Raw genomic sequence first — 17593 nt, forward strand, 5'->3', positions numbered from 1 at the left:
GCACTGACTGTACATGCTGTGTAATTCATTCAATTCACTTCAACTGAATTTGTGTAGCACTTTTTTTTTTAAATAATGCCACACAATTTAGATTTAGATCCTAAATGAGCAACTCAGGGGTGATTGTGGCAAGGAAAAACTCCTTGAGAGTTTTCTTACATGAGTAAGAAACCTTGAGAGGAACCAGACTCAAAAGGGAACCCATCCTCATCTGGGTGACACCAAATCGTGACATTAGAAATAGGTTTAGTATACAAGAGTAGAAGAAGAATGGCGTACAGTATAGTGTGTTGGAAGGATGTCCTGTATCTAGCTTGGTATGAGCTGAAGACCAGGTGAGTGGTAGTTCGATGGTTACTGATCTGAAGGTCATGGGTTCAAGCCCCAGCACTGACAAGTTGCCACTATTGGGCCCTTGAGCAGGGCCCTCAACCCTCTCTGCTCCAACAGCACTGTGTTTTGTATCCCCTTGTTGTACTTCTCTCTGGATAAGAGTGTCTGCTAAATGCCTTATTAAAAGAAAAGGTGAGACTTGGACATAAATTGGTTTGTAGGTGCATATCTTTAGGGTTTCCATGTGGGACCAGAAAATGACTCAGAAGTGCAGACTTCACTATAACGATACCTTTTCTTATTCTCTCTACCAGGCACTGCACTGACGTGGCCGCTCTGACAGCGGTTTTAGTATCTATTACATTACATTAATGGCATTTAGCAGATGCTTTTATCCAGAGCGACGTACAACATAGCAGCCTGCAGTACAACCCAGAACAGCCTGGAGGGGTTAGGTGCCTTGATCAAGGTCCAGGAGTTCAAACCGGTGATGTTTTGGTCCTAAAGCTACTCCTCTAACCATTAAGCCATTTTCCATGTAATTTATATCACCTTGTACTGGATTATTATGGAGGTTTTCTCCTCTCAACCAATCACACATATGGGCAATTTAGAGTAGCCAGTTAACCTAATCTGCATGTGTTTGAACTGTAGGAGGAAACCAGAGCACCCAGAGGAAACCTACCGTACACAGACATGCAGAGCATTTTTTAACATAGTTACCGGGAGACCAAATGGTCTTCCAGTGGCCAGATTTGGTCTCCTAGTCAATGCCAAACCAGCTTCACTGGGAGACCAAATTTTAAACCAAGTTATGTCTTATCATTTGGTTCAATCAGTTGCAATTAATTAACCAAGTACCATGTAAGTATACATTTAACAAGGAAAATGAAGATCTATGTTATAAGATATACACACAAGATCATGTTGGTTAAGAAAAACAAAACTAAAATTTGGTTACTGAGATGGCTGATGTCAGAATCCGATGTCATTACTGTGTAACTTTGAGTGTCTTTGACATAACATTTGTGCTTGGTAATTGCTCTTGATAGCTGTGTAGTCACTGTAGTGTGTTTGTCTGTATGGTGATTGGTGAACCACTTTGCATCACAGAATATGCCACAGCGGTGCAGCCGTGTGGACTCTGGGGCCTGTGATTGTATTGCCCAGACCAGTTGGTGTCCTAGTGGAAAATCCTTAAAAAATGCTCTGCAGACATAGGGAGAACGCACAGAAAGCCCCCCCCCATTGGCCATGAGCTTCAAAACCAGAACCTTCTTGCCGTGAGGCGACAGCGCTAACCACTGCACCACCATGCAGCCCTTTTCTTATCTCATCTCATCATCTCTAGCCGCTTTATCCTGTTCTACAGGGTCGCAGGCAAGCTGGAGCCTATCCCAGCTGACTACGGGCGAAAGGCGGGGTACACCCTGGACAAGTCACCAGGTCATCACAGGGCTGACACATAGACACAGACAACCATTCACACTCACATTCACACCTACGGTCAATTTAAAGTCACCAGTTAACCTAACCTGCATGTCTTCGGACTGTGGGGGAAACCGGAGCACCCGGAGGAAACCCACACGGACACGGGGAGAACATGCAAACTCCGCACAGAAAGGCCCTCACCGGCCACGGGGCTCGAACCCGGACCTTCTTGCTGTGAGGTGACAGCACTAACCACTGCACCACCATGTAGCCCTTTTCTTATTACAAAAGGAATTATGGAGGAGTGTTAGATAATATAATACATAGGTGTAGATCACATCTCACTGTTTAGGTTTGAGACCTGATGCTGAGTATCAGTATTGAAACAGATACGGGCCTGAAAGTCTGAAGTGCTTTCAGATATTTTCTGATTCAATCTCATGGTGAATGTTATTCTGTGATGTCGGTTGACATGACAGAACACATATCCCGTGACATAAATGAAGGACACAATTTGACTTCTATAGTCACATCTAACCAGTTACATGATGGGATCATAAAGTGGCATCATATCCTGTTTGGGATGTGAAATCGGTGATATAATCACATTTGTGCTGACTCACTACACAACAGTGAAATGATGTAACTCAAGACGCTGTAGGATCTGAAACTGCAGAAATGAGAAGAGGGAAAATATTAGACAGAGATCATTTATATTGAGAAAAATATCGGTTAGATTGCTGAGAGCAGTTCGAGATACTAAAGAGATTTTATAATAGATTAAATATTATATCTCCCATTGTACTACTTGATTATATAGTACATTTGTTTAAATAAAGACACAGAGTTCATTATAGAAAGATACAGTTTAGTCATGGTATTAATTATTAACACCTTTATATGGAGGACTTACCTTTGTCAGTCATACAACTTTATCATGATATCAAGACAATTGCACTTTATATAACAAAGTTTTATTATGCTTCTATATAATGAGTAATAGAATGATCTTGATAATCCATCCGTCGGGGGAACTACACAGGCACAGAAAAAAAACAAAAACACTTGCTGGTTTTTCCTCCATGAACTTGCACAGATAGACTTTTGTCTCTCTAGAAACACCGTGTACTCTTTTTAACATTTACTACATCGATATATATATATATATATATATATATATATATATATATATATATATATATATACACACAGTTGTGGTCAGAAGTTTACATACAGTGGCATGAATGTCATGGCAATATTTGGGCTTTCAGTAATTTCTTTGAACTGTTCTTTTTCTGTGGCAGAATGTACAGCATACAACTTTAATTAAAAAGAAACACTAGAATTTGGTGCACAAGTTTTAATTTTCTTTGGGTTTTCTGAAATTGACACAGGGTCAAAATTATGCATACAGCACACCTAATATTTGGTTAAAATGTCTCTTCACAAGATTCACCTTGACCAAACATTTTTGTTTACCATGAACAAGCTTCTGGCAGAATTTTGGTTGGATATTTCACAATTCTTCATGGTAGAATTGGTAGAGTTCAATTAATTTTTTTTTTCTTGGCATGGACTTGACTTATAAGCACGGTCCATATATTTTCAATAGGGCTGAAGTCAGGACTTGTTTTAAGCTTAACGTTGGCCTGCTTTATCCTTAACAACCAGCTCTGATGCGTGTTTGGGTTCATTGTCCTGTTGTAACTCCCAAATCGTGTTCAAATTTCTGATGGTTTATGCTGAAGAATTCTGAGGTAGTCCTCCTTCTTCATTATTCCATCCACTTTGTGCAATGAACCAGTTCCACTGGCAGCAAAACAGCCCCAGAGCATGATGATCCTACCATCACCACCACCACCTGGTACAGTGTCCCTCTGTACATGGTGGTCATTGTGGCCAAACAACTCAATCTTTGTCTCATCTAACCATACAGCTATCCTCCAGAAGGCTTTTTTCTTTGTCCGTGTGGTCATCTTCAAACTTTAGTTAAGCTTGAAGGTGTCAATTTTGGAGCAGGGGGTTATTTCTTGGATTGTAGCCTCTTAGTCCATGGTGACCTGAACTGTAGACAGTGATCCATCAGCTTCCAGTTTATGGCAGGGCTGTGCCATGGTGGTTCCCAGGTTGTTCCTGACCATCCAAACCAATTTCCTTTCAGCTGAGGGTAACAGTTTGGGTTTTCTTGAAACAAAGTGGCTTGGCAAAGTGACTACACCTCACAATAACTTGGATACAATTGTTTGAACTGATCTTGGAATTTGCAGTTGTTTAGAAATGGCTCCAAGAGACATTCCGGAGTTATGTATATCTGCGATCCTCTTTCTCAGATCTGCACTGAGCTCCTTGGACTTTCCCATTTTACTGTGTGTTGGTCAATCCAATGAGTGCTGTAAACAAACCCTTTTTATGAAGGCACAGAGAAGCTACCAGCTGTGGTCAATCATAGTCACTAACAGGAAGTTAAGAGACCTCAGCCTTGGCAAGATAAGAGACATTTTGGAAGTTTCAGCACCTCTGAATTAATAATCTAAGTGAGCGTATGTAAATTTTTGACCCTGTATGTATAATTTTGACCCTGTGTTGATTTCAGAAAACCCAAAGAAAATTAAAATTTGTGCACCAAATTCTAGTGTTTTTTTAATAAAAGATGTATGCTGTACAATCATTCTGCCACAGAAAAAGAACAGTTCAAAGAAATTACTGAAAGCCCAAAAATATTGCCATGACATTCATATCCAAGATGACATTCATGTCACTGTATGTAAACTTCTGACCACAACTGTATACACTCACTGGCTACTGGGAATAGGAGAACCTACCCCAACACATTCATGCAATCATACAATTATAAGGCAGCAGTACAGTGGATAAAAACATTCAGATATAGGTTAAGAACCTCAGTTAATGTTGAAACCAAACAGCGAAATGGGGAAAAAGTGATTTCAGTGACTTTGACCACAGCATGGCTGTTAGTTTCAGATGAGTTGCTTTGAGTACTTCAGAAGTACTTGCTCATCTAGTAGGATATTACACACACAAGAATGGTGTAAATATACAAAAAACAACATTCAGTGACTGGCAGCTTTTCTTGATGAGAGACATCAGAAGATAATAGCCAGAATGGTTCGAGCTGACAGGAAGGCTCCGTGAACTTGAACTCTTTCCAACCGTGGTGTGCAGAAAAGCATCTCAAAATGCACAACATGTCAAACCATGAGGCACAAGAACCAAAAAAAGGAATCTGAGGCTACAGTGGGCCCTGAAACTGGAAAGTTTTAATAATCTCATCTCATTATCTCTAGCTGCTCTATCCTTCGACAGGGTCGCAGGCAAGCTGGAGCCTATCCCAGCTGACTACGGGCGAAAGGCAGAGTACACCCTGGACAAGTCGCCAGGTCATCACAGGGCTGACACATAGACACAGACAACCATTCACACTCACATTCACACCTACGGTCAATTTAGAGTCACCAGTTAACCTAACCTGCATGTCTTTGGACTGTAGGGGAAACCGGAGCACCCGGAGGAAACCCACGCGGACACAGGGAGAATATGCAAACTCCGCACAGAAAGCCCCTCACCGGCCACGGGGCTCGAACCCGGACCTTCTTGCTGTGAGGCGACAGCGCTAACCACTACACCACCGTGCCGCCTAGTAGTAATAATAATCTCATCTCATTATCTCATCTCATTATCTCTAGCCGCTTTATCCTGTCCTACAGGGTCGCAGGCAAGCTGGAGCCTATCCCAGCTGACTACGGGCGAGAGGCGGGGTACACCCTGGACAAGTCTCCAGGTCATCACAGGGCTGACACATAGACACAGACAACCATTCACACTCACATTCACACCTACGCTCAATTTAGAGTCACCAGTTAACCTAACCTGCATGTCTTTGGACTGTGGGGGAAACCGGAGCACCCGGAGGAAACCCACGCGGACACGGGGAGAATATGCAAACTCCGCACAGAAAGCCCCTCACCGGCCACGGGGCTCGAACCCGGACCTTCTTGCTGTGAGGCGACAGCGCTAACCACTACACCACCGTGCCGCCTAGTAGTAATAATAATAATAATAACACTCATCATTTTAGAGATGCAACACTATTTTAATTAATTACATATTTTCTCAGGTGGCACGGTGGTGTAGTGGTTAGCGCTGTCACCTCACAGCAGGAAGGTCCGGGTTCGAGCCCCGTGGCCCCCGAGGACCTTTCTGTGTAGAGTTTGCATGTTCTCCCCGTGTCCGCGTGGGTTTCCTCCGGGTGCTCCGGTTTCCCCCACAGTCCGAAGACATGCAGGTTAGGTTAACTGGTGACTCTAAATTGACCGTAGGTGTGAATGTGAGTGTGAATGGTTGTCTGTGTCTATGTGTCAGCCCTGTGATGACCTGGCGACTTGTCCAGGGTGTACCCCGCCTTTCGCCCGTAGTCAGCTGGGATAGGCTCCAGCTTGCCTGCGACCCTGTAGGACAGGATAAAGCGGCTACAGATAATGAGATGAGATGAGATACAGTATATGGACCTTTTTGGCCCTTGAGGTCCAATAATGCGCCCTAGAGGGTACATTATACCTTGAGGGACAGAAATGGACTCCCACTGTACCCTTATTTCTGACAGTGTCCATAACATCAGAAACCCGCATACGTAACAGTCCCGTGCTTCCTGCTGTAAATGACGTCATTCCAGGTAGAATAAAACCGCTCGCACGCACTGAGCGCGCGCGCCTTTACCGACCTGAAGACCGCGCGCGAGCTCCAAGTAAGGTAACGGTTCTGGGTAAACAAGATAAATAATATTGTTTTGTGATATTTTTCGTTTCTTTTTCTTCCCGGACTGTTTTGTGTCGCATTTCTTAGGTTGTGTAGACCTTTTGGTACTGATGTTGACTCAGTGAGGTTCTTAGAAGTATAAAATAAGTGATTAATTTGTCACCGGTGTCGCTTCAGGAAGCAACAGAGCTCAACAACAACAACAACAACAACAACAACAACAAGCGGCTTCAGAGAAAACAACAAGAACAACAAACTAACAGGCACCATGGGCAAAAAGTATGACATGAAGGACAAAGAGCAAGGAAGTCCAAATGGAGACATAAGGTACATTTTCCTCCAAAAAATATAATCCACTTTAGTGATGCCTTTCTTTCTAAAGTGTAGTGCAAAAGTTTGTACCCCCTTTGGTTTATTTATATATATATATATATATATATATATATATATATATATATATATATATATAAATAAATAATTCATACTTGCCAACTTTTCAAAATTCTCATGGAGGAGAAAAGTGCGTGAACGACATTTTCAATTGGACGAGGGTATGATGTGCGGTTGAAACGACAAAAACAGTGGATCCCAATTAACTGCAAACCATTTGAAATTTATACAATTAAAGAGTTTTTGAATTGTTGATATTGTTCGATCAATTACTATAGGTTATGGGATTCATGTGAGGGAGCTCAGAGTGAAAAAATCTGAAATAATACTCTTCATCTCATCTCGTCTCGTTATCTCTAGCTGCTTTATCCTGTTCTACAGGGTCGCAGGCAAGCTGGAGCCTATCCCAGCTGGCGAAAGGAGGGGTACGCCCTGGACAAGTCGCCAGGTCATCACAGGGCTGACACATAGACACAGACAACCATTCACACTCACATTCACACCTACGGTCAATTTAGAGTCACCAGTTAACCTAACCTGCATGTCTTTGGACCGTGGGGGAAACCGGAGCACCCGGAGGAAGCCCACGCGGACACGGGGAGAACATGCAAACTCCACACAGAAAGGCCCTCGCCGGCTACGGGGCTCGAACCCAGGACCTTCTTGCTGTGAGGCGACAGTGGAATAAGAAAATGTAAATCTTTATTAAAATGAGTAGAAATGTCTTATCTTTTGTTGATGGTAATTTTAAACTCTTGGAAAACAAAGCACACCTTTAGGTGTATAACGGCTTGTCACTGGGGCAGTACTCTCTAAGGTACTTATTTGTACCAGTTATACTGCTTGGGAACATGTGTACCTTTTTGGCCCTAAAAAGGTACACCGTTACCTTGAAGTCCAAAAATGAGCCCTAGGAGGTACGTTAGTGTAGGTTGTACCTAGGGGGACAGAAATGGACTCCTACTGTACCCTTATTTCTGACCGTGTAAAATAGAAAGTACTAGACACATTTGACTATATTCAAGATATTTTCACTTTGTAAGATGTCAGTTTTTGCAGTGTATACCATACAAAATATATCCATCTAACCTAACAAATGAATAATTAAAAAAAAAAAAAACCTTACTGACTCGAGTTGAAATGTTTCCATCTCCACTAACAAAGAAATCTAATGGTGTACCACATCCAAGAAATGTTAGCGTTGTAATGTTAACTTCGTTTAATATGTTAAATATTCAAGCCAAGACATGAAAGATTCAGGTCAACCTCATGGCAGAATTTCACCTTTACTGTCAGCAGCCAAGTTCAGAGTTAGTAGGATCAAGAAAACAGCATTCATCCATACCGCTTGTCCATCCGGGTTGGGGGAAAACTGGGGCCAATCCAGCAAGAGGCAGGCTACACCATGGACAGGTCAAGGAAACAACAACAATCACAGGAATTGGAAAAAAAAAATCTATTGACAATTATATAATAGAAATGGTATAATCAAATAAAAATATGGAACAATAATATATTATCAAATCAAAAGTGGAATGTCAAGTCAAGCTTATTTGTTTAGCGCTTTTAACAATAGACATTGTCGCAAAGCAGCTTTACAGAATTTAAATGACTTTAAACATGAGCTAAATTTTATCCCTAATCTATCTCCAATGAGCAAGCCTGTGGCGACGGTGGCAAGGAAAAACTCCCTCAGACGACATGAGGAAGAAACCTTGAGAGAAACCAGACTCAAAAGGGAACCCATCCTCATTTGGGTGATAACGGACAACGTGATAACATTTTTAACAGTTTTACCATGAAGTCAGTTTCGTTGATGTTATAAACTCTTCATTGATGGAAACTTGAGTGCAAAATTGTTCATGACAACTGCAGTCCTAAAGTTAGCGAGTCGACTGTAGTCCTCAGCCATAAAAGCATTACTGTAAGTGTCCAGAGTGTCTTCCAAGTGTGACTTTCAACTGTCCATATGGGGCCTGTGATGAGACTCCAGCCAGACGTAGGGCACCAGGATGGATCAGGCAGGTCTGAGGAGCAGAAGGTCAGCATCTCGATCTCAGGATTGACATGCAACTCAGAGGGACCGGGGGGAGAAAGAAAACAGATTGTTAGGTAGCTATATAGCTTATAAAAAAACCTTGCCAATCATTTGGAAGCAAAAAAACAAACAAACAAAAAAAAAACAGCAGGAGATTGGAAAAAAGTCCTTCGAGCTGAATGAATATACTGTATCATTTGGAAATATCGTTTTCATTCTTTTGCTATTAACATGCTGATATAGAATTTTTGATTATTTTGTTGTCTAGTGATAATGATTAAACATTTGCACATAACCGTATATTATTAAAGGTAATGTATACATAAATAAGAACTTGTGCAAGTTCAGTACTAAATTGGGACAAAAACTTAAAAAAAAAAAAGGATCCTCGACTGCTGAATGCCTATTAATAACTATACTATAGTTGAGAAGAAAACTAAATATTGACTAGAAAATATACTTTAAGAATGTCCTTTGAAGGAACATTATGGAACGTCTGTGAGACAAGTTAATTCTTGATATCACCGATGTTATAACAGCTATAAACAGTTACAGCGCTCAGCGTAAATGAGTCCACCCCCTTTGAAAAGTAACATTTTAAACAATATCTCAATGAACACGAACAGTTTCCAAAATGTTGAAAAGACAAAGTTTAATAGAACATCTGTTTAACTTATAATGTGAAAGTAAGGTTAATAATATAACTTAGATTACACATTTTTCAGTTTTACTCAAATTAGGGTGGTGCAAAAATGAGTACACCCCACAACAAAAGCTACTACATTTAGTACTTTGTATGGCCTCCATGATTTTTAATGACCGCACCAAGTCTTCTAGGCATGGAATGAACAAGTTGGCGACATTTTGCAACATCAATCTTTTTCCCTTCTTCAACAATGACCTCTTTTAGTGACTGGATGCTGGATGGAGAGTGATGCTCAACTTGTCTCCAGAATTCCTCAAAGAAAATAATTTCTTTACACCACAAAGGTGAAGGCTACAAGAAGATCAGCAAAGCTTTACTTATCAGTCAGAATACTGTAGCAAAAGTGGTACAAAAATTTAAGAAAAGATGGAACTGCAACCATCTCACAGAGACATCCAGGTCGTCCACGGAACTTAACACCTCGACAGGAGCGTCTTCTGATGAGAAGGGTTGAAGAAAATCGGCATGCAAGATCACTGCAGTTATCTAAAGAAGTAGAAAGCCAAACTGGGGTGACTATTTCCCGTCACACAATACGGCGTACACTGCAGGGGAATGGCATGCATGGATGCCGTCCACGAAAGAAGCCTCTCCTAAAGCCCAGGCACAAAAAAGCCCGCCTTGAGTTTGCCAGGGCCCATGCTGACAAAGATGAAGACTACTGGGACTCTATACTCTGGAGTGATGAGACCAAGATCAATGTTTTTGGAACTGATGGCTTCAAAACTGTATGGCGTCGCAAAGGTGAGGAATACAAAGAAAACTGCATGGTGCCTACAGTGAAACATGGTGGTGGCAGTGTCCTTATGTGGGGCTGCATGAGTGCTGCTGGTGTCGGGGAGCTGCATTTCATTGATGGCATCATGAATTCACAGATGTATTGCTCTATACTGAAAGAGAAGATGCTACCATCACTCTGTGCCCTTGGTCGTCGTGCACTTTTCCAACATGACTAAACACACATCTAAGGCCACTGTTGGATTTCTGAAGAAGAACTGGGTGAAAGTGATTCAGTGGCTAAGTATGTCTCCTGATCTGAACCCAATCGAACACCTATGGGGAATTCTGAAGAGACAAGTTGAGCATCATTTCCAGCATCCAGTCACTAAAAGAGGTCATTGTTGAAGAATGGAAAAAGATTGATGTTGCAAAATGTCGCCACATCATTCCATGCCTAGAAGACTTGGTGCTGTCATTAAAAATCATGGAGGCCATACAAAGTACTAAATGCAGTAGTTTTTGTTGTGGGGTGTACGCATTTTTGCACCAACCTAATTTGAGTAAAACTGAAAAAATGTGTAATCTAAGTTATATTATTAACCTTACTTTCACGTTATAAGTTAAACAGATGTTATATTAAACTTTGTCTTTTCAACATTTTGGAAATTGTTCGTGTTCATTGAGATATTGTTTAAAATGTTACTTTTCAAAGGGGGTGGACTCATTTACGCTGAGCACTGTATTTCCTCACCAGCATCTCTCTTCTTGAAGGCACCAAGACAAAAATGCAGCAGGCCATGTTGGCAAGAAACCCAAAAAGCACAAACTCCTCTGTCCTAATTTCCCCATGATGGAAAGCTGTAACAAAGCTCTGACAATAGGGACTCTTTCCATAAATGTTAAATAAACCTCACCTTACACAAAGCTATAATATATCATTGATTATACTTTTTTCTATATTTAATAACAGGTTTTATAGGTTTATTATTAGGCTGAGATTATGTAGAGCATCCATCACACAAGTTCTTACAATAAAAAAGATAAAGCATTAGAGTCTCATCTCCTCTAGCCGCTTTATCCTGTTCTACAGGGTCGCAGGCAAGCTGGAGCCTACCCCAGCTGACTACGGGCGAAAGGCGGGGTACACCCTGGACAAGTCACCAGGTCATCACAGGGCTGACACATAGACACAACCATTCACACTCACACCTACGGTCAATTTAGAGTCACCAGTTAACCTAACCTGCATGTCTTTGGACTGTGGGGGAAACCGGAGCACCCGGAGGAAACCCACGCGGACACGGGGAGAACATGCAAACTCCACACAGAAAGGCCCTCGCCGGCCAAGGGGCTCGAACCCGGACCTTCTTGCTGTGAGGCCACAGCGCTAACCACTACACCACCGTGCCGCCCCAGCATTAGAGTCAAGTGCATTCAAATAAACCTGTGACTTGCCTTGTGGCTGGAATGACTGTCAGTTATAGAAAGTTAATCAATACTGTTTCTGACCAGTCAGAATCGAGAATTTAACAGAGTTGTGGTAGAAGCAAAAATTTCACAATATTGTTATTCCATAAAATCGAGTCGTACATGAGAGTTGTAGTCGATTCACTAAACCTCGAGTCCGAGTCCAGTCTCGAGTCCCCAGTGTTCAAGTCCAAGTCTCATCTCATCTCATTATCTCTAGCCGCTTTATCCTTCTACAGGGTCGCAGGCAAGCTGCAGCCTATCCCAGCTGACTACGGGCGAAAGGCGGGGTACACCCTGGACAAGTCACCAGGTCATCACAGGGCTGACACATAGACACAGACAACCATTCACACTCACATTCACACCTACGGTCAATTTAGAGTCACCAGTTAACCTAACCTGCATGTCTTTGGACTGTGGGGGAAACCGGAGCACCCGGAGGAAACCCACGTGGACACGAGGAGAACATGCAAACTCCACACAGAAAGGCCCTTGCCGGCCACGGGGCTCGAACCCGGACCTTCTTGCTGTGAGGTGACAGCGCTAACCACTACACCACCGTGCCGCCCCAAGTCCAAGTCATTAAAGAAAATTCTGAGTTGAATCCGAGGCAAGTGCAAGAACAAGACTCCAACCGCACCGTTTGACGGTGGCTGTTGCTGCCTTTATGTGAACCCGTCTCTGCTACTGTGTTGGACTAACGTTACTGCTTGACTGCCCTATTTTAGTTAACAGGCTACAGATAAAAAGCTTGTTCATCGCTCAGCAAGCCCCGCCCACTATCAACAGGGCAAATAACATGAGAGAGGGTTAACACTAGCTAGTTCATCAGTCAGCAAGTCCCGCTATCAACAGAGCAACGAACATAGCGTGTCACTTCCTTCTCTGGTTGGAGTCTTGCCAAATGACGATTGAAGTTCGAGGTTGTCCCCGTCGTCTCCTCGATAGTTCTTCTACATATGGAACACACAGCAGGGCATTTTTTCCCACTGCATGAGAAGTCTGTATAAGCAAAGCGGACAATCCTAGGGGCTTCTCTCCAGGCATTTTAGCGCCATTAACGTTAGTTTGTTCCTAAACATGACGTATGAACAGGTGAATGTGCATTCTCTTGCACAAAATTAGTATAAAAATTAATGTAGATATAAATATCTTCTGCCAAATTATGGCATGTTACAGAAAATAAAGAAAAAATCCGAGTCCTTGTCTCCAATTTACCAGTCCGAATGCAGTTAATGCATGAATCCAAGTCCGAGTCATCAGTGCTCAAGTCCAAGTCAAGTCACGAGTCCTTAAAATTTGGGCACAAGTCAGACTTGAGTACCACAAGCCTGGTACATGAGCTGATAGCCGCTGAGGCGCATAGCACCAAGTTGGCTAGAAGCCATGTACAACGAGATTGAGTGGAATAACTGTTTCATTCTAACCACATTCACTGGATTTTGAGAAACCGAGCATTTTTCTTTTTATCCTTTGCAAATTTGATAAAAACTTTATACAAAACGTCCAAAAAATAATTTCTGCTTAGAATGTAAACAAATCAGCAAAATGACAGTAGCAATTTGTGAAAAATGCAATAATAATAATTCTTGAAAAATAAAAAAGATTTTTCTTATCAAATACTTTAATTCCATGTTTTGTTGCGCTTTTTTTTTGTATTTTTTGAGGTCTTCTTTAGGGTTTTTTTTTTTTTTGGTGGTTGGCAAACCAACTTAAAGGTGCATTACCACCACCGACTGGGCTGGAGTGTGGAACAGGAGATATTGGGGTGGACTATATGCTTTGAGCTATTTCTCATCTCATTATCTCTAGCCGCTTTATCCTGTTCTGCAGGGTCGCAGGCAAGCTGGAGCCTATCCCAGCTGACTACGGGCGAAAGGCGGGGTACACCCTGGACAAGTCGCCAGGTCATCACAGGGCTGACACATAGACACAGACAACCATTCACATTCACACCTACGGTCAATTTAGAGTCACCAGTTAACCTAACCTGCATGTCTTTGGACTGTGGGGGAAACTGGAGCACCCTGAGGAAACCCATGCGGACACGGGGAGAACATGCAAACTCCACACAGAAAGGCCCTCGCCAGCCATGGGGCTCGAACCCGAACCCTCTTGCTGTGAGGCGACAGCGCTAACCACTACACCACCATGCCGCCCTTGAGCTATTTCTGTTTCTTTTAAATACGTGATAATTTTTGGGACCTTGTTTTTAAGTGGAGTTATTATTTCGTCCTTGTTTGGTTCAGCAACACGCGCCGCCATTTTGTTTTTCTCTACTCACAGTATATGAGCCTAGTAGTAGAGTAGCCAATCAGAGCGTGCAATTGCTCATATCCAGTGAATGTGAATAGAATAATTGGAGATATTTCTGATACATGACGCGCATCGTGATATGTAGGGTTGCTAACAGAGTGTCCTACACACAGCAGTGTTGCATTTAGGGAAAAAAAACTGAAAAGGTTTAATGATAGTTTAATGTCTACAAATATAAAATGGAAAAGGAGGATAAATTTAAAAATCTGGAAAAATGTTTATTTTATGAATTAAAAATGTAAACAGAACAAATATATCAGAAAAGTGTACTGACAATGTATCATGATATTGGTGTCATAGTCATATTCCCAGCCCTAATGGGATTGTTGGAGTATTTGAATGTGACACATGTTTATTTGTCTTATAGTGGAGGAAAAAAGGGAAATAAAAAAGAGAAACCTGCCCCGGAACCAATGGTGGGACCACTGGAAATCGTGAGTGGAGATCCAAATCTTCTAATATCATTAATTCTACAAGGTCATGATATTTAATTTACAAATGTGAGATGTGGGAGTTTTTTTGTTTGTTTGTCATTCAAGAACTGCATATTGAATAAGGTGGGAACCAAGATAAAATACTGCGGAGTAAATAAGTGGTTTTGAGCAAACAAACGGTCATTAAATATTAAAAAAACAAATTTTATCATCTTTGTGGGGAAAAGTTAAAAACACTAATGTAACCCCCTTTTTTTTTTTTTTTTTTGGACAGGTGCTGATTACCCAGCACAGTAGGCTATAGGCTACTAAAGAGTTACCCTAAATCCCAATAAATAATGGCGCAACAGGGTCCTAAGTTCTCAGCGGTGGAGTGGTGAGCTGGCTGAGATTCCTGATACCATAAGGGTACAAGTATGAGTAGAGAGAGAGAATAATAAGCATAAATCTAATAAATGATAAATTTAACAGCGCGGTGCCTCCACTGCGAAAATACTACACTTACCTTTGAAGCTAGTGTATGGTGTATTTCCTCAGACTTTAAAATAACAGTAGCATGAGTGAAAGAACTAATAGCTAGTCTGCAGTGTGCATGTCAGAATGTTCAAATATAAACAACCAAATGAGCAGCCAATACACCCAAGATATAATTAAATAATAATGATTATATTTATTAATAAGCAATAATAATAATAATAATAATAATAATAATAGTATTTGACAATAAATGCTCCCAAAGAAGCATGCAATGTAATCAGCAAGAAAATAGTAACACCGGCACAAGAAGAGCGGAAACAATTAGCCTACATAATAGAGATGTTACAGATAGCACATCAACAGTGTGTATACCAGCAGTACATAGTAAGAAAATAAAACTGGGTAAAGTATCAAAAGAAAAGAAGTGGACAAGAAAGAAAAACGCGCGCGCAGTTGGGGCCCGTTGGTGCACAGGTGGCAGCTCTGTGAACTGCAGACAGAACAGCAACCGCTGCAATGCCCTTCTAAAACGCTGGCTATCCAGGCGAGACCAGAGGAACGCGTGTGTGTGTGTCAGTGTAAGTGTGGGTTCGCGTTACTCACAATCCACCGGTCAAACCAGACGGATCAGGTTACAGATGTCGGTACAGTCACGCAGCAGATGCTCCTGAGCAGAGGGCTAGCTATTGCTGTGGGTTAGCTCGCTCGAATAAGATGCTGCTCACCCCAAACCCCTCGGTAGCGGGCTGGGTCCCATCGCGAAGTGATGAAACATCTCAAAAAGCCCGCGAACTCGCGGGCATTAAACATATACCAATTACCATTGGCTGACATCAAAATTCAAATAAAACTACAACGAGCAAATAAGTCTGATTGGTCCGAATGCACAGAACGTCACAACACATCAGAACAGTGAAAATATTCCAAACCACAAGGCATTATGGTAAATGGAGTTAATTACACAGAAAATAGGGCAATCCAATATAGAGTATAAAATACAGTGTTATTTTAGAGGACCTTACACTCTCCCCCCACCAACAAACAGCATGCCCCCATGCTGGGTTACATATATTATAAGGTGAACAGGAAAAATAGGTAAGAAAACAAATAAGCAAAACAAAACAAAGACCCAAAACAAACATGGCCTATTGCTTAAAAACTAGCTATGGGTGTAAAGGCAGGTGAAGTGCATGGCATAAGGAATGGCCGGTCTGTGCATGTACTGCAAAGAGCCTGCGGATTACACCACCAGGCATGAGAAACTTTATATCGTGCAGGGAATGGCTCGGCAAGTGCAAAGTGTGATGCTACAACATTCCTGCTCTGCACTCCTAGCTTGCCATAAGTCAAGCGGTCAGTAGGCTTCCTATCCCTATGTGACCTACGTACTAAGGGAAGAACGGAGTCTGTGGGAGCTGCAGAATAAACTACAGAGTGAACATCAGGACAACTAACATCCTGGTCTGTGGCTACTAAATCCTTCACTACCTCAGGAGACCTATGTGGAGAGGTAAGGAGTGCAGGGTTGAGTGGAGTTATCACATCTCTAGGTGTGGGCACTAACCTAGGGCTTCTAACTGTGGTGGAGACACACGGCGCAGTAGAATCTGGTACAGGCTGGGCATTATGCGTGCCAGCAGTCAGAGGAGCATGTTGCACTGCATCCTCAGCATAACAACCATATTCCGAATCAGAATCAGAAGTGCTAGACTGTGCATGTACCACAGGAGGCAACACCTCAGAGACACCAGTCCTACGATTTTCCCTAGCCCTTCTGTGTTTCACAGCTCTTGGGCCCACGGCTGGAGTGGTGGCGACCCCTGGACCTAGTCTTACCTCCTGTCCTAAAGGCAAGATATGGTTACGGTGCATCACCTTGACTGGTCCATTACCATCAACAGGCGTCAACCTGTACACAGGGAGGTCAGAAAGCTGACCATCAACACTGTAAAGACATGAGCTCCATCTATCCGCTAGCTTCTGCTTCCCTTTCAGACCCAAGTTTCTAATCAAAACCCGATCCCCAGGACTCAGGCTATGATAGCGAACTTTCTGGTCATACCTCTCCTTGTTGCTCTGATTCATCCTATCCGCAGAGGCACATGCCAGCTGGTAAGCAGCTTGCAACTCCTCTTTCATCTTTGCCACATACTTTAAATGTGATGCAAATGACGTGTCATCAGATGAAACACCAAAGCAAACATCAACAGGGAGGCGAGCCTCCCGACCAAACATCAAGAAATAGGGTGAGTACCCGGTAGCCTCATTAGGAGTGCAATTATACGCATGCACCAAATGTGCTATATGCTGACTCCACTTTGACTTTTGATGTGACTCTAGGGTGCCCAACATGTCTAACAAAGTCCTATTGAACCTCTCAGGTTGTGGGTCACCCTGGGGGTGGTAAGGAGACGTCCTCGACTTTTTCACACCCAACATTGTCAACATCTCAGTCACCAGTCTACTCTCGAAGTCCCTACCCTGGTCGGAGTGGATACGGGTGGG

At 42.4% G+C, this 17593-nt stretch overlaps 1 protein-coding gene across 1 annotated transcript in view; it reads left to right on the forward strand.

Moving 5' to 3' along the window:
* The first annotated feature begins 6504 nt into the window (after positions 1–6504).
* The window catches only part of abcb4 (ATP-binding cassette, sub-family B (MDR/TAP), member 4), a 64845-nt gene continuing 53756 nt past the window's right edge, over positions 6505–17593 (forward strand). Inside the window, exons 1-3 of the mRNA XM_060900265.1 lie at positions 6505–6531; positions 6715–6864; positions 14545–14611. Coding sequence (XP_060756248.1) covers positions 6806–6864; positions 14545–14611 — 126 coding nt within the window. The 5' untranslated portion in view covers positions 6505–6531; positions 6715–6805. The remainder of the gene's footprint in view (positions 6532–6714; positions 6865–14544; positions 14612–17593) is intronic.

The sequence above is a fragment of the Neoarius graeffei genome, chromosome 19 (genome assembly GCF_027579695.1).
Source record: "Neoarius graeffei isolate fNeoGra1 chromosome 19, fNeoGra1.pri, whole genome shotgun sequence".
NCBI classification, from domain to species: Eukaryota; Metazoa; Chordata; class Actinopteri; order Siluriformes; family Ariidae; genus Neoarius; species Neoarius graeffei.